Source organism: Sturnira hondurensis, unplaced genomic scaffold (assembly GCF_014824575.4).
Source record: "Sturnira hondurensis isolate 20B ecotype Veracruz unplaced genomic scaffold, ASM1482457v3 Scaffold0013299, whole genome shotgun sequence".
NCBI lineage: Eukaryota > Metazoa > Chordata > Mammalia > Chiroptera > Phyllostomidae > Sturnira > Sturnira hondurensis.
The window spans coordinates 8,269,448-8,291,900 of NW_028085930.1; the positions used below are offsets into that span (position 1 = coordinate 8,269,448).

Here is a 22,453-nt window from a genome sequence, read left to right on the forward strand (position 1 = left end):
GACCTTTGAGGTGTTCAGTGTACTTTTTGCACTAGGTGTTTCTTAGTTTTAAGTTTTAATGTGTTTGTGTCTTATGTGCAAGCCTACGAGTTCTTGGACAAAGACTGCTTTATGTTGTACTGATGTGACCCTCCTAGCTCCAAGCACAATACTAAACAGAGTAATGGCTTAGTAATTTTAAAAATCAGAAAATACATGCTTTAACGTCTTCAACTTAATATTGAAGGGGCCTGTTTAAATACAGTTCAACTCCTGGAAAGGACAACAAGATAGAGGACAACTTTATCTTGGAAAGGATAAAGTAACGAGATCTCAGTAGATAAATGTGTCTGACATTTACAGGCTGCCTGGAAGGGTAAGTACAGTGATCTCAGGGGAAGAGAAATATAGTGCATCTGTCTTCTAGGAGGAGACCAAATAAATAATAATGGTATTTGTTTGTTTCTTTTCTTTTTCCTTTTTCTTGTTTTTTTTTTTTTTTTTTTAAATAGGTGCTGTATCTTAACTTACTGACTCAGAGGCACGTGCTGCCATTATGGGAAATCAGCTCGCTGGTATTGCTCCTTCCCAGATCCTTTCTGTGGAGAGTTATTTCTCAGACATCCATGACTTTGAATATGATAAAAGCCTGGGGAGTACTCGCTTTTTTAAAGTTGCTCGAGCAAAGCACCGAGAAGGCTTGGTGGTTGTGAAGGTCTTTGCAATTCAGGATCCCACATTGCCTTTAACCAGCTATAAACAAGAGCTAGAGGAATTGAAAATCCGGCTTCATTCGGCACAAAACTGTCTACCTTTCCAGAAAGCAGCAGAAAAAGCATCTGAGAAAGCGGCCATGCTCTTCAGGCAATATGTGCGAGACAACCTCTATGATCGCATCAGTACCCGTCCATTCTTAAATAATATTGAGAAGCGTTGGATCGCTTTCCAGATCCTGACAGCTGTGGACCAAGCACACAAATCTGGAGTCCGACACGGGGACATCAAGACTGAGAATGTAATGGTCACCAGTTGGAACTGGGTCCTTCTAACTGATTTTGCCAGTTTTAAACCTACTTATCTACCAGAGGACAACCCAGCGGATTTCAACTATTTCTTTGACACTTCACGGAGGAGAACTTGTTATATTGCTCCTGAACGTTTTGTTGATGGTGGATTGTTTGCCACTGAGTTGGAATATATGAGAGATCCTTCAACTCCACTTGTAGACTTAAATAGCAATCAGAGAACAAGAGGAGAGTTGAAGCGAGCAATGGACATCTTTTCAGCAGGTATTTGAGTTGGTTAAATTTGCTAAGGGAGATGTGCCTGTGTTTTAACCTGAATATAGAAACATAGATTTAAAAAAATTTTCCATTATGTTGAAAAGTTAATTTGTCCTCTTACCCTATTTTAAATATAATGCCGTATTCTTTCATTGGATGTGTTCATGTGCCTAGAAAATGCAGCAGCCATTCATTCAGACATTTGAGGAGTATTTGTTCTATATGGGTCAGGCACTGTCTTAAGCGCTAGAGACATAGACAGGTAATGATGTCCCTTTTCCAAGGTGCTTATCCTTTAATAGGGAGATAGATATGATTGAAAAAGGACATTTCGGTGTAATGTGACTTGCTGTGGTGGTGATAAACATAGGGTGCTTATAGGAACATGTATTTAATAGATACTTAAATTAGTTTCCATGTGGTGATGGGTAGAGAGGCAGGATAAAGAAAGACCTTTTTATTGGAAAGATGACATTTAAGCTGAGACCTGAAAGGTGACCGGGAAGCCAGCTATGCTATCGGGTGTTTGTTTCAGGCCGAGGGGGTTGCTATACAAAGGCTTGAGGACCAGAGCACGATGCACTGATTTATAAGAGCACTCTAAGTGGTGAAGTATATCTGGAACATAGAGTGTGAGGTAAGCTAGGCCCAGATCAGAAAGGGTCTCAGGCCAATGCCAGTCTTGAGAGACATTGTCGGACAAAACACCAGCTATAGCATGGAGAGTGGATTGAGGACAACTACACTGGAGAGGGGAAAACCAATTAGTAGTAAATTACCACCAGTTCAGGTAAGACATGAGCCTGACCGGCTTAAAGTTGTGACAAAGTTATAGAGGGAACAGAGAGAGGTACAGTTAAGGGTTAGGGGCACCAATCCCCAGCACATTCGAAAATCCTTATATAACTTTTGACTCCCCCCAAACTTAACTACTAATAGTTTACTGTTGACTAATAATATAAACAGTCAATTAACACATATTTTATGTGTTATATCTATTATATACTATGTACTTAAAGTAAGCTAGAGAAAGAAAATGTTATGAAAATCCTAAGATTCATCTGTGAGTTTCTTTAAGTTGTAGCAAATCTCCAAATTTTTTTCATTGTGTTTATTGAAGAAAAACATCTGTGTAAGTGGGTCCACACAGTTCAAACTTATATTGTTCAGGGGTCAACTGTAATGCTTAAGAGATAATTAGTACGTAGAATTGTCATGGCTTGATGATTGATTGGAGGATGAAGTCAAGAGCACCCCCACACCCAACACCCTTCCTGTGCCCCTTCTTGGGAAACGTGGTGGGCGGTGATGCTGGTCACTGAGCTGGGAGACACAAGAGGAGGAACAAATAGGGGGTGAGAAGAGGATAGGGTCTGTATTAGGTATGTTGGGTTGAAGGTGTTTGGGGATGTCTAGGAGAAGAATATAACAGGCAGTTGGTTATAAGGGTTTGATGCTTAGAGATTTAGGATGGAGAGAGAGATTTGGTAGTTATCAGGAAATATAGGTAGTAGTTATAGCCAAGGGAATGAATTTGTGGCTAGTGAGAGTTCTTAGAGAAGTGATCGAACGTTTGATCAATTAGTGGCCTTCTTCCCTAGAAATAAGTACAGTGCATTCATACACATTATTTCACACGCAGACCACATGAAACAATTCCAGGTTGTCTATGAACTTCTGGGAGGGGATATGTGCTGAGGGTGGTGTCCCTGAGGAATACTATATGAACTCTGGCATCAGGACCATTTTTTTGGGGGGGTAAATTTTGGAAAAGTTGGGTTTAATCATTTTCTCATGTACGGTTTACTACAAAGAAAACATGAATTAGCCCTGGCTGGTGTAGCTCGTGGATTGAGCGTGGGCCTATGAACACAGGATCGCGGTTCAATTCCCAGTCAGGGCACATGCCTCAGTTGCAGGCCAGAACCCGGTTTCCGGCAGGGGACGAATGAAAGGCAACCATACATTGATATTTCTCTCTCTCTCTCTCTCTCTCTCTCTCCTTCCCTTCCCCTCTAAGATAAATAAATAAAATCTTAAAAAAAGAAAACATGAATTAAACTGTGTTTTAGATTACAGAAAAATACAGTAACATAATTAAGGGAAAAGTGTATTACATCTAGGTAGAATGAATAATTGTTACAGAGGATCGCACCTCTGTTGGTCCAGTCCACTGACTGCTCTGTGTCCCAGGATAATAGCGAGGGGGGTTTTGGTGAGATGGGGTTGGTTAGCCTCTGTGCTATAGCTTTAACACTATCAGAAATGTTATCCATTCAAGTCCCAACTTTCTTGACCAGTGAGTTTATCTGAATTTTTCTTGAGCCTTTATTACATTTTACTGTTTTACATTACACTTCCTGTTTTGTAAGTAGGTCTCCTTTAGCTTAGAAACATGGCCACTTTCTAACTTTAGGGGGTCATTTATAGGTTTTGTTGTTTGTGAGGTATAGTGGCATATAGCATTGTATTAGTTTCAGGTATACAACATAATGATTCAGTATTTGTATACATTGCAAAATACTATCCACAGTAAATCTGACATCTGTCAAGAATTTTTTTCCTTGATATGAGAACTTTTTAAATCTACTCTCTTAGGAACTTTCAATTATGCAATACAGTATTATTAACTATAGTCACCATGCTGTACAGTACATCCCCATGACTTAGAACTGGAAGTCTATTAGAGTTTTAAGTTTCAGGGGTTGATGAAAGTTTATGTTTATCTTTTTTGTACATATTGTACAAGAAAGATGTTTTGTAAACATCAACAAAATTCTTACTCAGCATCTTGTTTTTTCAGACTAAAAGAGCCCTCCATTGTTCTGGCTGAAGACAGGCCCTTTTACTCCTTTGAAAGAGGGGGGTGGGGTCTGTCCAGCTCCTGTGGCTCCTAAGATTTGGTTTAGGCTCCTTGGGTTTTGAATGTTACTTTTCCCCATCTTGGTGCACATCCATGTTTCTGGCCGCTTGTTTGGGAGAAGTGTGTATATTCTGTGTCTGACCAAATGTACGGGCAGAGTTTTTCTTGCTGGAGAGCTTTCATTAATTTGCTGGGTGAACATTTGTCTGTTACATGTGAGACACTGTGTTGCGTAGACATTGAGAATACAGCTGTGAACAAGTCTGACAACATTTTTGCCCTCATGGAGCCTGCTTTCTAGTGAGGAAGAGATAAAGTAAATAAGTAAGAAAGTTAGTTTTGGTTAGTAATAGGTGCTGTGACAAAGCCTGGTAGGGGGCTACTGTAGTTACCATGGTCCGATACGGCCTCTCCTAGGATTTAAACATTTGAGTGGAAGTCTGAATGATGAGGAGGACTCAGTGGTGATAGACAACTCCACAATACCACCCAATAACACCTCTTCCAGAATAACATTCTAAAGTTGCAAGAAAACAAAAAATCCTGTACTCACCTCTGTGTTAGCTAAGGGTGCCATGACAAAATACCCCAGGCTAAGGAGCTTAAACAAAAATTTGTTTCCCCCATTTCTGGAGGCTGGAAGTCTAAGATGAAGGTGCCAGCAGGGTTGGTTTCTCCTGGGGCTACGCTCCTTGGTTGCACGGGTTGGGCCCACCCATAGGACCATATTTAACCTTAATTACCTCTTGAAAGGTCCTGTCTCCAGAAATAGTCACATTCTAAACAATGGGCTTCAACATGTGTATATGGAGGGGACGGGTAACCAGTGCCTCGGGTTAGTCCATAACAACCTCTGTTTAGTTGTAAATAGTCATATGTAGCTATGTTTCTTTCTGCGTTTTTATTTGAAAATAATTTCAGACTTGCAAACTTTAAAAACTTGGACACTTGAAGAAAAATAGTACAGAAAAACACCCATATATATTTTTACACAGACTCACCTGTTAATATTTTGCTCTGATTGCTTTGTCATTTGTACCTTTTCTCTACATTCCCTTCCCCACTCCCCTCACCCTCCAACTAGGCATGAATTTTTCCTGAATAAGTTACATACATTTTGGGCCTTTACTTCTAAATACTTAAGTATACATTTCTTCAGATTAGGGATAGCCTCTTATATCATGTTTATGTAATTGTATGTTACAATTATCAGCTCGGCAAATTTAACATTGATATGATACTTTAATTTACACTTTCTATTTTAATGTTGTATTTGACCCAATAATGTCCCTTGTAGCGTTTTTCCTGTTCCAGGACAGAACTCGGTCTAAGGTTCCATATTGCATTTAGTTGTCATGTCTCTTTAGCCTGCTTTTATCTGTAACATGTACACCGCCTTTGTCATTATGACATTTACATTTTATGAAGAACTCTTCTTCCCTTATGTATCTTAAACAATTTTATGCTTTCTATATTTCAATGATAGACTCAAAGTTGCAAAAATTGTGAGGAAACCTCTCCCCAGCTTCCTCCAGTGGTGACAGGTGGTACAATGGGTGGTACAATATGGGTGGTACAATATCAAAATCAGGACTTGACATCAGTGCAGTCCTGTTAACTAGACTCTAGACCTTATTCAGGTTTCACCAGCTTTTATGTGTCCTGTTGAAACTGGGAAAGCCGGCGTTCTTGCCGCCTGTCACCACAAGAACCAATAAGCAGAGGCAGGGATTGAATCTTTATTCAGATGGCCAGCAACCTGAGAAGACGGCAAGTTACATACCCTAATAGATTGGCTTACATTGCCTTTCAAGCCAGCCTTTTTATAAGGAGGAAAAAGTGTAGGTAAGGGATTTGGAATTCAGGGACAAAAGCCATTCAGATAAAAACTGCAGCATTCTTTCATCTGGGTCCTGGGCAAGGTGGTCTTTATTATCTGTGTCCTGGGTGGTGGGCGACTCACCCTGGAGCACAATGGCTCTAGATGCCACCTTGATTGCTTGCAGTCCTCCTGAGGCACAAAGGTGGAACTGCTTGTGGTCTCCTGGAGTCCGGGTGGGTCATACCTTCAGTTCCTGAAACAAAAGCTTTTTACATGCATTGACTGCCAAGCTTATTAGCTATTCCCTGAACTAAAACTTCCCAGCTCTTGAGTCCCCCATCGCTGTGTGTATGTGCTACCCCACCCCTTTGCTTTTTAACAGGAAGTTCTTCATTTTCAATTTGTCTGCTGTTTCCTTGAGATTAGATTCAGGTTATTCATTCTCAGTAGGAATAGTGCATAGGTGATGTGTCTTAACAGTATTGCTTCTGCAGGCAAAAGGTGTTGGATGGTCAAGATCTTGTCCTGTTTCTTCTCTTTATAGTTAATTTTTAAAATCCCGTGCAACTAATAAGCAATCAACAAGAAGAAACTTTAAGGCTATGCAAATATCCTGGCAGTTTTCACGATTTCCTCCTTGACTTGGCATCACCTGATTCCATCTTTACTGTGATGGCTTTAAAATGATGCTTTACCAATTCCAGCGCTTCCTTTACGTTTACCAGTAGGTCCTCAGTCCCCAGCATTTTATTACACTCAGGTATCCACTTTCCCATTTATGTTACCATTGGTATAGATTCCTGCACTCATTTGGCTAGTACTTTTTTGGAGGAATTCTAAAAATCTGTATTCATCAGGGGTGTTCGTATGTGGCTTTTCTTTCTTAGGATGTCTTTATCTGGTTTTGTATGGGGATAGTATTGGTGTCATAGAATGAATTGGGAGGTGTTCCCTCTTCTTTGGGGAGAATTGGTGAAGGGTGAGTGTCAGGTCCTTCCAAGTTTGATGGACTTCACCTGTTAAGCCATCTTGGCTTAGGCTTTTCTCTGTGGGAAGTTTTTCATAACCAATGCAGTCTCTTCTAATGCTCATTCAGACTTTACTTCTTTTTCAGGGCAGCTTTAGTGATCTCTTTCTAGGAGTCTGTCCATTTCATTGAGATTATCTAAGGTGTTGGCATGCAGTTGCCAACTCTTATAATTCTTTCCATTTCTGTACAGTTGGTAGTTGGTAGTAATGTCCCTTTTCCACCCCAATCTTTGTTATTCTCTTCCTTCTGTTTGGTTTGAGTTTATTCTTTTCTTGTTTCTTAAGGTGAAGGTAAGGTGATTGTTTTGAGTTTGTCCTTTTTAATAGAGATGTTTATAGTTTCACATTTCCTCTAAAAACTGCTTTAGTTTCATTTCATATGTTTCTGTATTTTGTGTTTTCACTTTCATCTCAAAGTATTTCATAATTTCCCTTTGATCCATTGGTTATTTTGGGGTATAATTAAATCCTACATATTAGAATTTTTTGAACTTTTTTTCTGTTAACTGATTTCTTATTTTGTTCCATTGTGATTTGAAAAACATAATTTGTGTCATATCAGTTTTCTTAAAACTTATTGAGGGTTGTTTCATGGCCTAGCATACAGTTTGACCTGGAGAGTGTTCCACGTGTACTTGAGAGTAATTTTGTATTCTGTTGTTGGGTGGAGTGTTCTTTTGATATCTGAGATTCAGTTGGTCCATAGTGTTGTTTAATTCTATTTCCTTCTTGGTTATGATGTTTGTAATAGCTATTTTTAAGGCTTTTATTCTAAAACTTGATATTCTATAGGTAGAAATTAATGGGAGAAGCCCTGGCTGGTGTAGCTCAGTGGATTGAGCACAGGCCTGCAAACCACAAGATTGCGGTTCGATTCCCAGTCAGGGCACATACCTGGGTTGCAGGCCAGTTCCCAACAGGGGACACATGAGAGGCAACCATACATTGATACTTCTCTCCCTCTCTCCTTCCCTTCCCCTCTAAAGATAAATAAATAAAATCTTGGAAGCCCTGGCTGGTGTAGCTCAGTGGATTGAGCGCAGGCCTGCGAACCAGACGATCGAGGTTCAATTCCCAGTCAGGGCACATGCCTGGGTTGCAAACCGGTTCCTTGCAGGCTAACTACCAGCAGGGGATGCACAAAAAGGCAACCATACATTGATGTTTCTCTCCCTCTCTCCTTCCCCTCTAAAGATAAATAAATAAATAAAATAAATAAAAAATCTTGGAAAAAAGAAATTAATGGGAGAAAATGTATTGTTTACATGTGTCAGGATTGTCTTAGTTGCTGGAGATTTTTCAGTGAACAAGATGGACAAAAATCCCTTCCTCGTGGAGTTTGTCTTGTAGTGGGTCTATAGAGAATAAAGAAAAAATGCATTAAATATATAATTTTGCAGTTGATGAGGGGGAAACGGAAAGGGGAAAGGGAATGTGCCCGGTGAAGAGTGTGGCAGAGTTACGGTTTTGGGGCTTGCGGTTTTAAACCAGGCCATCAAGAAAGGCCTTACTGCTGGAGTGACATTGGTCAGAGATCTGAGGGAGGCGCGGGTACAAGCCACACAGATCCACTTGGGGGAATAGCGTTTCCGGCAGAAGGATAGCAAATGAAAAGGCTGTGGCGAGTTTAGGCTATTTAAGAATCTTTTTTAAGAATTGCTGAAGGCATGTCATATGATTCAGTGAAACTACTTTTTCCTTTTTGGAATGTAGATAGATTTTCTTTCTTATTCCTTGTTGAATATTATGCAAGTGTAAAATGAGTGGGTTATATCTTCTTTCCTCTCTAAATAGTCACACTTTTTAGCACTTCTCATTTAATTATTGTGTTTGCTACTGGTGTATTTTATGCTTCTCTTCCTATAATGAAAGCGTTGTGAGGGCAGGGATTTTGTCTGTTTTCTTTTCTCCTGTGAGGACCTAATGTAGACACCTAATGATGTTTTTGTTTAGTGTTGAAAATTCTCAGCTGTGACTTCACAGTAATTTCTAATGAACTTAATTTCTGTAAACCCATATTTTTAAAAATAGTATATTTTGTGTGGCTTTTAATCTATCTATGAGTATTTCTAAATATATGGCATATATATGTTATATGCACACATTTATTTTAAATTATAGAACTAGGAAACAACTTTTTTTAAGAGGGAGAATAATAGAATGGACTTTTAACTTTACCCTTTTAGAAATTGATGATTATGTAATAGATATTTTCTCTGTCTTGAATGGTTGTAGTTGTACATTGTGTTAAAATTTTTAGTTCAGTTTACTTGGCTTTACATTTTGAGTTCTATGGGTTCTCCGAATTCTTGACCTATATTACTGATATCTTGTATTTCGTGTTTAATGGAATTATATCTGCTCTTTTCCAGGTTGTGTGATAGCCGAGCTTTTTACAGAAGGTGTACCATTATTTGATCTCTCTCAGCTTTTGGCTTATAGAAATGGACAGTTTTTTCCTGAACAAGTGCTAAATAAAATTGAAGATCGCAGTATCAGAGATTTGGTAACTATGCTACAAATATTTACCATAAATATTTTAATAGAATTGTTTTCTTTTGTGGTAGTCCACTCTCTAAAATGTTACAAATTTGGAACAAAGAGCCGTACAGACTCATACAAATGGCTTATTTTTACTTTATTAGGGAAAACTGAACAATTTCCCCCCTTCTCAGAGAGAGCTCATTTGACTTAATGTTTTGCACACACACACACACAAGTACACATACCTCTTGCCATGCCCATTACAGTCTTTAGCTCTGCTTTGGATGGGTGTAGGAGAGGCCTGCCTGGGGGCTAGAAAGTTGACCAGGGTAGAACTTGATAGTAAGAAATGAGGAAGACACACCTAAATGAAGGAGACAGGACACAGCAACTTGAATATAATGCAGCAGTATAAGGCCATTTTGTATAGAAGCTATTAGCTTTGTTTACCTCTCTTGGCCCTGAGGGCAGTTCTGGGAGGGGAGATACAGAATCACAAAGTAGTGGAGCTGCACAGATATGAGGAATTCTGTGGGAGGTCGTATAAACCATTGCTGTTCCAGGGGGTCTTTTTGAAGTCAGTCCGTCATGAGTCAGCGTAGGAACTGATGCTCTTCATGATGAAGACTGAGTTGTGGAGAGAATGGTATATTTAAAACATCCTTGCCCTGGCCTGGTGGCTCATTTGAGTGGAGTGTCTTTCTGTGTCCCAGAAGGTTGCGTGTTTGATCCTGAGTCAGGGCACACAGCTAGGTTGCAGGTTTGATCCCTGGTTCCCTGGTTGGGGCGCACACAGGAGGAGGTTGATTGGTGTTTTTCTCTTCTTTGTCTCTCTCCCCTCCCTTTCTCTCCCCCTCTCTCTCTCTTTCCTCTCCCTTCCTCTCTCTCTAACATCAGTAAAAAAAAACATACCCTTGGGTAAGCATAAAAAAATTAAAGTATCCTTTAGTAAGGTAGGAAAATATATATTTTAATTTCTCTTACAAATGGCAGATGTTAAAAAATACGCTTCAGAGAAAGCCAGTTTGGTTCATGTTCAGTGAGCAGTGTACTGGATTAGGAGTTGGTGCATTTGGCTACATCTTTGGGTGTGGCACTCATGACGAATCTGGGCCTGCGTTTTCTTAACCGTGAAAGGAGTGAATTTGACTAATCTTTAAGGCTTGATCCAAATGTAAAACCAATTCAGTGAAGTTACATTTCCTTATTTACAGTACATTTGATTCTCCCAGGTTCAATGAGAGGCTCTTATTTAGAATGTAAACAAAAAGCTCAAATAACTGAATATATGTTAATGATATTTCATGTATTTAAATAATGACTGATACACTGTGAGGGTCCAGGAAAGATGAAACGTGCTCTGTATGTTGAAAAAAACTGTTTTCTTATGATACTAGAAGGTATGATATTTTTAGTGTTTGCAGGATTTAACATCTCTTTTACCTACTTAAAAAGTTTAAACCACTAATTTCCTTTTTGAACAGATCCTAGAGCTATACTTAAACTATGTATTTCCTTGAGCTTGTGAAAATAAGTCTCCAAACCAGAACTCTGGTGTGTAAATAGATATCAGGGGATCTGTGTTTCGTTTCAGAATTGTGGATAATTTTGTGTGCAAAAATTGTGTATACATTTTTCTTTTAGGACAAAATTTCAGTGGCATCTCCTGCTCAAAAAGTTTTAAGAATCCTTGAACTGTGGGCATTAATACATTATTCCTCTGTCTTAAAAAACGGGGAATGTTGAACAGAGTATACCTCCTCTTTGTGTGTCTGGGCCATTTGTAATATGATAGTATGTAATTTCTTCTTGCTTTGTAGGATAATAGTAGATTCACACATTACTCAGTAGTTAGGTTCTGAAAGGAGTTTGGATGGTAAAGGTTGAGAAGAGTCAGAGGTACCTTGTAAAATAAATCCTTTAAATCATGGTGAAGATGCGCTGATAACTTTCATCTGATTTAATTCGCTGTTCTCAAATGTATTTTTTTACTCCCTTTCTCCCCTTGGTATAGGTAACACAGATGATTCACCGTGAGCCAGATAAACGGTTAGAGGCAGAAGATTACCTAAAGCAGCAGCGTGGCAATGCCTTTCCTGAAATATTTTATACTTTCCTTCAGCCCTACATGGCCCAGTTTGCCAAGGAAACATTTCTATCTGCAGATGAGCGCATTCTGGTTATACGGAAGGATTTGGGCAACATTATTCACAATCTCTGTGGACATGACCTGCCAGAAAAATCGGAAGAAGAGCCCAAGGAAAACGGACTGGTTATCCTGGTGTCTGTTATAACCTCCTGTCTGCAGACCCTTAAATACTGTGACTCCAAACTCGCTGCTTTGGAACTTATTCTTCATTTGGCCCCACGATTAAGCGTAGAAATTCTTTTGGATCGTATCACGCCATATCTTTTGCATTTCAGCAATGACTCTGTTCCTAGAGTGAGGGCCGAAGCCTTGAGGACGTTGACCAAAGTTCTAGCTCTTGTCAAAGAGGTTCCTCGCAACGATGTCAACATCTATCCGGAGTACATTCTGCCGGGCATAGCCCACTTAGCCCAGGATGACGCTACCATCGTCAGACTAGCCTATGCTGGTAAGGAGTGATTGTCCGAGTGGTAGCCACGCGTGTTGTTGAAGTTAGTGACTATAATACCTCTTGTTTCTCTGACTTCTTCTGGGAATTCCAAGAATGAACTTTGGTCTTTAAACTGTTTGTATAAATTATAGTAATATAGCTAGTCTGTTCCTGGGACTCCACTTTTGTGTGTTCTGTCATTTTTGAAGTGATCAGAATTATCAAGTAAAAAGTACATAATACAGAACGTTATGATTTTACTGGGACTATTACATTTACTTTGAAGTAAGACTAATGTTTCTAGGTATGTGCTTTTGAGGTAGTGTCTTCAGGCCTATATGAAGTTTCTCTGAGACGAATAAGCTTGTTTGAATATCAGTTTTAGGATATTCAACAATTCATTGAAAAAGATTTACTCTGTTAGGTAATCTGGTGTTGAAAGATCCTCCCCTATTAAGTTACTGAATTTTAAGGTCCTTTCAGTTACTTAGTGCTTAGAACGTGTGGCTTCTCTGATGAGGTGGGTGTGTATATAACACACCTGCATTTTTTACTTGTAATTCTCATAAAATCAAGTGATACGGATTCATGTTTTTGCCTCCCCAGGTTAATTCCAAGTGCTTATTTCTGCATGGAAATGTCATTGTAAGATGTACATAATTCCATAGTTTATTTGTAAAACATAATCTGATGGAAATCGGGTTCTTTTTTGAAGTACATACTGTGTGGTGATGATGTCGTCACTTTTTGTGAGATACTTGCTTAGTTTCTTCTTTTTACAATTTGCCTGTCACTATTTTAATGGAACTGGTACACAAAATGGTTGTTAGACCCTGCCCTTCTCTTTTAGGCACATCCACAGAGGGATTGGTGATGGGTTGTTTCTTTTCTTTATATGTAGATTTGTATTTATATTTAATCCATCTGCCTATTTATTTATGTATGGTTTCTGGTTTTCATAATTGTATAGGTATAAACTTCAGGCCTAGAAAATCCAGTATTTCTTTAAGATAGATCTGAGTTTATTACTTGTAACAAAGCCTATTTATAATTCACTTGGTAAATATAACTAATTGAGCTAGATAAAATGAAAGTTTTTAGGCTTTAGCCATGGCTGGTGTGACTGATTGGATGGAGCACCAGCCTGCAAACCAAAGGGTTGCTGGTCCGAATCCCAGTCAGGGCACAGGCCTGGGTTGCCAACCAGGTCCCCAGTAGGAGGCACACGAGAGGCAGCCACACATTGATGTTTCTCTCTCTCTCTTCCTCCTTCCTTTCCCCTCTGTCTAAAAATAAATAAAATCTTTAAAAAAAGTTTTTAGGTTTTAAAAACAAGATGTACCTTTACAGTTTCTTAACCTACTTTTGGCCCAGGGTATCTTAGTCTCTTCTTAACTGTGTCAAATAGGTAAGATTTTGATGTGTGGGTGCCACAGTAACATTGACATTCAGTTACTAACAGTCATAGCATAAAAATGGTGCTACTGTTTATCAAAAAACCTGTTGTGTGTCAGGGCATCTGCTGCTCAAGGTTGTTGCAAGGGTTAGTTGCAGGAGATACATAGATTCTAAGGTAAATTCTGAAGTAAATTCTAAATTTTAAGATAAATTCCAGATTTTAATTTTAATTTTAAATTCTGAGATCTATATATATTTCACAACTATCCCTTGCAAAAACCTTGAGCAGTGACTTATATTACCTTCATTTTACCAGTGAGGAAATTGGGAACGGGACAGTCTAAAAAAAACAACCCCAACATATCTGGTCTGACTCCCTCTCAGTTCTGAGAGCTATTGGTCTAGACCTTGATCTTGGAGCAACCCTGCTTGTCTTCGGTCTTTTGGTCTTTCTGATGAGAGTCCAGGGTAACCCAGGGCCAGTTCCAATACTTTGTGTCCTTTCATCATGGCTTGGTGCAGGAGAAAGCTGCCTTTTTTTTTTTTATAGAGCCAGAAGTCTGTTTAAACTTTTATGGTTAAGTGTAATTAAACCACAGGCCAGTAATTATAAAAGTTTAAAATCCATTTGTAATTTTTTTTACATTATTATTTTTGAGCTCAGAGATGTTACAATTTGTATCTTGTCTGAAGTAAACTTACAAGTACATCCTGGTGTATAAACTAAAGTGGAGAAATAAGCATAGATATACTTAGACTTTGGAGGGTCAGAAAAATAAGAGACTTTTCTTAAAGATATGTTCCTTCAAGTGAGGATATTCACCTGGAGTTTTACTTACTATCAGAGGATGCTTCACATTTTTCCACCTTTAGGGTGAGTAGACATTGAAGGGCATTACTATCTTGCTTACGTAGAGGTAAATTTTAAATTCTGTTCAGAGGAATCTTGAACCTGGGGGAGGTGGGTGAAGGGACTTAATTGTATTTGGTACACTGAAAAATCATAATTATTGCACAGTGCATCTCAGTTTTGGAGATGTAAAAATTAAAGGCACAGTAAGTTTTAGAATCAATAAAATAAAGTAGTTAAACTTAATGTTCACTGCTATTTACTGTTAAGAAGGGAAAGAGTGCAATCTTTGGCTAAGAAGCACAGAATAGAGAAAGAAGGGTAGAGACAGGAATAAATAACGTAAGGAAGAAGGTATAAACAATAGAGTAGATATAATCAATCAAATGTGACACAGAACTTAGAAGTAAGTGGTGAGGAGTATCAAATAGTCTTACTAGATTATCAGAAAGAGAAAGGAGAAAATATAGACAACTGTAGAAGTGTGGCAAACAGTCTCACATTTCATTCCTTAAGAACTTTATAGAGTATTGCTTGTAAAGCAACCCAACAATGGTTGATTCAGTTTGGTAATGGCTCATGTATGTGTGAAGAAACCAAGGCTCACGTTGGTTAAAGCAGCCCGCGACTAAGTGGCAGAGTAGAGATTTGAGCCAGGGCCTGTGTGACTCCAAAGCCCAGCTTGATCGTGACTGTTTTTTTCATGTTAATGCTTTTTAGTCCAATGCCAGCATATTGTTTAGGGTAGGACTCTGGCCCTGGCTGGTGTGGCTCAGTTGAGTGGGTGTTGCCCTGCAAGCAGAAAGGTCCCACGTTCGATTTCGGGTCAGAGCCCAGGCCTGGGTGGCGGAATCTGTCCCCATTTGGGGTGTGTGCAAGAGGCAACTGATCAGTGTTTCTCACTCACATCGAGTTTCTCTCCCTCTCTTTCTCCCTCCCTTCCCTTCTCTCTGGAATCAATAAAAGAAAAAAAATTTATCTTGTCAAAGAAGGGGTAGGACTTTGTAGAAGGAATTTTTAAAAAATTTTTCCTCAGTAGATCTGAGTGCTATATTTTGGGTTATTTTCATATTTTTTAAAGATGCTTATGTTTTGTTATTAAAACTGGTAGTCTAGGGATAATTGTAGGTTATGAAGTTAGTTACTGACATGATTAGGTTAAGTGGTAAATTTAAAAGTTTTACTTTTTCTTCTTAGTTCTGTGATTATATATGTATAAAGGGTTAGTGAGAAAAATTGTAAGTATTAGAGATTTAAGAAGATAATTATAATTTTTCTTCCTTTTACAGAAAACATAGCTCTGCTGGCAGAAACAGCTTTGAGATTCCTGGAATTAGTGCAGTTAAAAAATCTCAATATGGAAAATGACCCAAATAGTGAAGAAATCGATGAAGTTACACATCCCAATGGAAATTATGACACAGGTACTGTGATTGTCTGTTCTAGGTTTCCTGGTACTTAGAATGAATTACTAATGTGAACTTGCAGCAGATCATTTCTGTTTTTCATGTAAGATGGAAGAATACCAGATGCGTAAATAGGAGGGGTCCCAGGTTTCCGATTGTTCTCTCTGTTCTTGAACATTTATTAGCCACGTGATCAGCTTGTTGCCACAGATTCTAAGCTCAGTTGTTTTTCAGCCAGAATTGATTTGTGTCAATAGTAAATAAAGCTAGCTGAATTGTATCAGTCTTAGGATAAGAGGGAAAAAAACATTGGAAACATCATAGCTAAAGAATCTAAACCTTTTCTCCTTATGTGAGTATATTCTGTGTATCCTCTGTCATAAACTTGTGTTTCTTTCACGCTGTCTGTGATTTACGTAGCAAAGCACACACAGTTTACTGTGAAGGGACTGGTGTGATGGTGAACTCTTTGAAGTCGGAGTTCCTGTCCTAAGTTTCTTTACATCCATACAACTTTTAACAGGCTTACAGTTCATGTTTATTGAGTTAGAGACTTAGAAGTGAAATAGGATGCTTAGGTCTATTCTAAGATATTTCTAGTTGAGAAAAACCAGAGAAGCTAGTTTCCAAATTTTTATGCCGTAGACAGCTGCGGTGGCTCTGTTACTTGTTGCAAAGGCATCGTTTTAGATGGCGTAAGTATTTGAGTTGAAGACAGTGAAATAATTTTGAACTTATAGAAGAATATATCAGAAAGGAAATCCTCACTTTATCCATGGAATTACTTAGAAAATACTGTTCAACATTCTATAACTTTGCAATTCAGTCTTTTTAGATAACTAAGTTGGGTGTTAAAACTTTCAGGGAGGTAACCTAAAGTTTTTTTAATGTGTATATTATAATTTTGCACGTCAGACTTCTTTTTCCTCAACAGTGCTGGCCGGAGGGGCCGCTGTCCTCCCTCATTTAGCCATCAGATCATTGTTAGGGGCAGCTCTGCATCAGGCGATTCTGTGCCAGCTCTAAGCACTAGGGCCACTGTGGTGAATGGGAGAAAAATCCCTGCTCTTAAGCCAATATTTTATTGATAGTAAGGGAAAGATAGACAGCTAAGTAAATAAATAAAAGGGGATAGTGGTATAGGAGGTAAGTAAGGTCAGAGAAGGTGGCAGTGGCCAGATCATGTAAAGGCTCGACAGGACTTGCAGTGGCTTTTCCAATACCATAACCTGGCCTTTGAAATGCTTTCTGAGAGTATCGCCCTGTGCCGTCAGATTGTATCCTGAACTAGGCTAGGGTTTGCACGTGCTTGGTTAAGTTGATCTTATCGAACCGGTCTGAGCTCCTCTCCTTGTTTTCCCACAGTTTTCTCCTAAACCTCATAAATAGAGTTACTGAATTAGTGATAGTAACCAGGCTTGCAAAATCAGTTTATTAAGGATGTTCCTCAGTTTTGTATTTCAGCTTTCCATCTATCCTGTATAGCTCCGAATAGTGGGAAAACATAACATAGTGATTATAGACTTTCTATACACCACCATTCTACGGTGGTTTCTGTAATCATTCCGTTTCTCTGAGGACTAGGAAAGAACTGGGCCCATGCATATGGGGAAAAATTGTGGATCCTATCTTTACTTTTTTTTTCTTTTTCCTTTTTAGAGCTCCAGGCCTTACATGAAATGGTTCAGCAGAAAGTTGTCACTTTGCTAAGTGACCCTGAAAATATCGTGAAACAAACCTTAATGGAAAATGGAATAACACGGCTGTGTGTATTCTTTGGACGCCAGAAAGCCAATGATGTTTTATTGTCCCACATGATTACTTTCTTAAATGATAAGAATGATTGGCATCTCCGCGGAGCTTTTTTTGATAGTATAGTTGGTATGTTTTTTAAAATTCATCTTTAAGACTTTGATCTCAAAAAAGCATGCAATCTGAAAGGTGACAATACTACCAAATTTTATTAATAATAGAATGAGTTCCTAGTATTTCTGTCTTCCTGCTGCTTTTGTATGATAAAAGTATCTCAGCCGATCGGGGGATTGGTTAATTAAACTGTGATACATCCAGATGAAGGAATACCATGGGATCATTAAATACTATGTTTTAAAGAGTATTTCACGACCCAGGAAGGTATCATGAAATATTATTAAAGTGACTAAAGTAGATTGTAGATCCGCTTAAAGTATGATTTCAGTTGTGTAAAGGTAACAGTAATAAATCATGTATTTATAAAAAAGGTCTGGAATGTATATACTAAGGTGTGAATGGTGATTATCCCTGGGACTGGGATTGTGGGTGATTGTGTACAAAAAACATACATAACTTTAACAATCAAAAAATTAGTTAAAGTGTAATTGTGATCGAAAAATCCACAATCTGTTGTGTTGGTCAAAAACTTCGTTTAGTTTTTTTTCTGTAAACTGAAAGACACATATTTCATTTTCACTAATAATTGTATTGATTTATATATTTTGAGTATGCTGGCTGTCTCCCATTATTGGCTTCTAGCAAGTGTGTAGGGGCTGGAGGTGCTGCTAAACATCTTCCAATGCATACAGTAGCCCCACAGCAAAGAATTATTTGGCCAAAATGTCAGTAGTACCCAGAAACCACTTTTGACATCTTTGGTCAGTCACAGCACCTTCTCCACACACTGCTGCATAAATCTTTTTTTTTTTGAGTTTCAGTGCATTTTTATGTTTCTTGAAATAATAAAGCATAATATGCCAAAGTGTTGGGTATCTTCTTCCATCTTCAGTATTAAAATGGCTGCACAAAAATTCACCGAATTTGATGATTTTTTAAAAAAATGCATGCTGTTATGACAGCTGTCACAATACAGTATGACAAAATTGCTTTGAATGAAGTTAAAGACAGCTAAAAATTACTAGAACCATTGAATAGAAAAAAGTAAACAAAGTTTTTGGCCAGCCCAATAATTAGGAAATTTGGATTTGGAAATATATGCTAAAACTATGTTATGATTACCCACTAATCCCCTTTATATCATTTTGGACATGATTGCCAGCTAGTCTGTTAACTCATATGTTTAAAGACTTTTCTATACTTTGGAAAGCTTTTCTGGTATTAAAACTTTCTCATGTAGTAGTAGAAAGCTGTAGGGTGTAGATTTTGTTTCCCAATAGTCTGGGAAAGTAACTGCTAAAAGGTTTGCTGTTGGATGCATTTTTTTTAAAGGAAAGAAACTCATGGCACTAGTATTAATGTTTCTGTAAATGCTATCACCTAATGCTGTGTAGAAAAGGGTAGTTCCTCCTTTTGAAAACTTTGAAATTGCCTGCTGTTCTTGCTTTGTTATTGTCGAGGATTATTGTACCTCCTCTTTTAGTTTGTTTTTGCATTTATTGAATCATCTCAGACTTCATCTAACTCAGTTTCTGAATACAATACTTTGCTTCTCACAATCTTTGTCTTTCTTGCTCTTTTCTTTTCTCAGACAATTTATTTTTATTCCTTTTTTTGAGAAAAGGTGGTTCATAGAACTTTCTCCATCTGTTGGTCAATTCATGTGTATTTTGAAATGTGGCTTTATATTACTTTTTTATTTAAAAATACTTCTCATGGATTTTTGTTTGTTTATAAAAGTAATGCCCGATTGCTGTAGAATATTTGGAAAATTGAGAAACCAAGAAGCAAACAGTCTCTAACCCTGTAACTCATGTACAACCTCTGTGAATGTTTTCAGGTTTTTTTTCCTATAGGTTCCTCCCTTCTCTTTCCATTCCATCTATCCCACTCCCTTGACATGTGGGAGACACTGTTGTGCAGTAGTTAACAGTAGGCATTCCAGAGCCAGATTGCTGGGTGTAAGTTCTGGTGTTTTCATTTACTAGTTGTGGTTTTGGCAGAAATTATTTACTCTCTTTTGTGCCTTAGTTTCCCTATCCATTAGATGGGAATAATAATAGTTTCCTATCTATTGGTTGTTCACTGTTGTTACGAAGATAGAATCAATTAACATTTAATAGTGTCTGGTATATAAATGCGCATGTTATATTTTAAAAAAATATTTATTGATTGTTTTTAGAGACGAGTAAGGGAGAGAGAGAGAGAGAGAGAAACATTGATTTTTTTTTGTTCTACTTATTTATGTATTCACTGGTTGATTTGAACCCAGAACCTTGTTGTACCAGGATGATGCTCTGACCAACTGAGCTACCTGGCCAGGGCTGTATTTCTTCTTAATGTTATTACTTAAACCCTTTTCTAATAATGAATGTTCTAAGCATTTTCTCATGTCACTGAAAATTCTTTGAAACCATAATTTATAGTAATAAATCAAACTGCTCCATTATATAGTTTGACCAAAATTTATTGAACTCTTCTGCTGTATATTTAAATTTTTTTCTATCATAGATTATACAGATACTCTTATATATATATATCTTGGTTTTGATTATTTTTTCAGGCTAGAATCAAATTTTAACTTCTGAGTTAAAGCATGGGAATATATTTTTTAAACTCTTGACATTTTATACGCTTTTCAAAAAGATATTTTTCACTCTGATCAGTATTGTTTGACAGTACCGCATACTTCCAATATGAAATAGGCTTCAATTACTCTTAGCTTGTTGGTTGGGTAAAATGATAACTTGTTTCAATATAGTATATTTCTGTGCTTATTAGTGAAGTTGAAAAACTTTTTTTTTGTGTGTGTGTGCATTTTTAAGATTTTACTTATTCTAGAGAAAGGGAGGGAAGGAGAAAGGGAGAGAAACGTCAGTGTGTGGTTGCCTCTTGCACACCCCCTGCTGAGGACCTGGCCTGCAACCCAGTTATTTGCCCTAGACTGGGAATCAAACTCGAGACCCTTTGATTTGCAGACTGTCACTCAATCCACTGAGCCAGACCAGCTAGGGCTTGTTTTTTTGTTCACACTTCAAAAAAGTTTCCATCTCCCTCCTTTGGTGTAACCATCAGCTTGTTCTCTCTGTCTCTGTGTCTGTTCTTTTTTTGTATTCATTTCTTTTGTGTTTATTGTTTGTTTGTTTTTTTAGATTCCACACGTAAGTGAAATGGTGCTATTTGTCAAAACTTTCTCCTGTTAATTTCTTATTCTATGAATTTCTAATTTATTATATTTTTATGGTACTTTGTTGGTATTTTTGAGCCATTTATATGTCTATGTTAAGAACATTAAATAACTTTTTATTATTAGTATGGCAAAATTTTATTCTCAGATAACGATTATTTTTATGTCCTAAACAATTTTTATGTTGTCAATTTATTTGACTTTTTGCGCTTTTTTTTGTGCCTATAGTTTTTTCAAGTTCCAGAATTAGGTTAATAATCCGTTAGATGTGTGTCTTATGTTTTTTTTCCCCCAAAATGTTTTATTTTTTCACACATATCTTTGGGCTATAGTGTGAAGGGTAATCCAAATTTTTCTCAGAAATATAACTTATTTTAATAGAACCTAAAGAACTTGAGACATGTGGTTATAAACTAAGGGGGGGAGAAGGGTGGGGGAGGGAGTGTGTGGGTGGAGGGGAATGAAGGGGGGGAATAGAACAACTGTAATGGTATAATCAATAAAATATATAAAAAAAAATATAACTTATTTTACCAACATGATATATTAAGCATTTTACTTTTTTTCCCATTGATTTGTGAAGCTTCGATTATTATCTGGGTATCTGTTCTATTTCATTGATTTCTCATTCTTGTACTCAATATTGTACTCTATTCTTATAGCTATATCATTTTTAATTTTTACATACTCATAACTAATATTAGTATCTGGTAGGGTAAGTTCCCCAGATGTCACTCTTCCAAAAAAATATTTTGAGCTTTCTTAGCTCATACATTTCAGTTTGTAAAGTTTCTAAATATAATCCACTGGAATTTTAGATAGTACTTTGTTGGCCAAAAAGTCCATTTAGTTTTTTTCTGTAAAATAAAAGGTACATTTTTTCAAATATATTTTATTGATTATGCTATTACAGTTGTCCCATTTCCCACCTTTGTTGCCCTCCATCCTGCACACCCTCTCCCACCCACATTCCCCCCTTTTAAGTTCATGTCCATTTGTCATAAATTCTTCAGGTTCTACATTTCCCATACTATTCTTGCCCTCCTCCTGTCTATTTTCTACCTACCATCTATGATATTTATTCTCTAAACCTTTTCCCCCCATCTCCTCCCACTCCCCTGTTGCTAACCCTCTACGTGATCTCCATTTCTGTTGTTCTGTTCCTGTTCTACTTGTTTGCTTAGTTTGTTTCTGTTTTTTAGGTATGGTTGTTAGTAATTTTGAGTTTGCTGTCATTTTCCTATACATGTTTTTCATCTTTTTCTTAGATAAATCCCTTTTACATTTCCTATAATAAGGGCTTAGTGATGATGAACTCCTTTAACTTGACCTTATCTGAGAAGCACTTTATCTGCCCTTCCATTCTAAATGAAAGCTTTGCTGGATAGAGCAATCTTGGCTGTAGGTCTTTGGATTTCATAACTTGGAATACTTCTTTCCAGCCCCTTCTTGCCTGTAAGGTCTCTTTTGAGAAATCAGCTGACAGTCTCATGGGAATCCCTTTGTAGGTTACTGTCTCTCTATCTCTTGCTGCTTCTAGGATTCTCTCCTTCATTTTAATCTTGGCTAATGTAATTATTATGTGTCTGGTGTGTTCCTCCTTGGGTCTACCTTCTTTGGGACTCTCTGAGCTTCCTGGACTTTCTGGAAGTCTATTTCCTTTGCCAGATTGGGGAAGTTCTCCTTTATTATTTGTTCAAATAA

The 22,453-nt window shown here is 37.6% G+C and overlaps 1 protein-coding gene across 8 annotated transcripts in view; it reads left to right on the plus strand.

Moving 5' to 3' along the window:
* Positions 1-22,453, plus strand: part of PIK3R4 (phosphoinositide-3-kinase regulatory subunit 4) — a 68,675-nt gene that overhangs the window by 801 nt on the left and 45,421 nt on the right. For 5 of the 8 annotated variants that reach the window (XM_037061306.1, XM_037061300.1, XM_037061308.1 and 2 more), the window contains 6 exons: positions 227-355; positions 492-1,268; positions 9,349-9,482; positions 11,475-12,057; positions 15,577-15,711; positions 17,353-17,574. In XM_037061306.1, the coding sequence (XP_036917201.1) occupies positions 536-1,268; positions 9,349-9,482; positions 11,475-12,057; positions 15,577-15,711; positions 17,353-17,574 (1,807 nt within the window). In that variant the 5' untranslated portion in view covers positions 227-355; positions 492-535. The remainder of the gene's footprint in view (positions 1-226; positions 356-491; positions 1,269-9,348; positions 9,483-11,474; positions 12,058-15,576; positions 15,712-17,352; positions 17,575-22,453) is intronic. The other 3 variants (XM_037061309.1, XM_037061302.1, XM_037061304.1) reach the window with 1 other exon arrangement.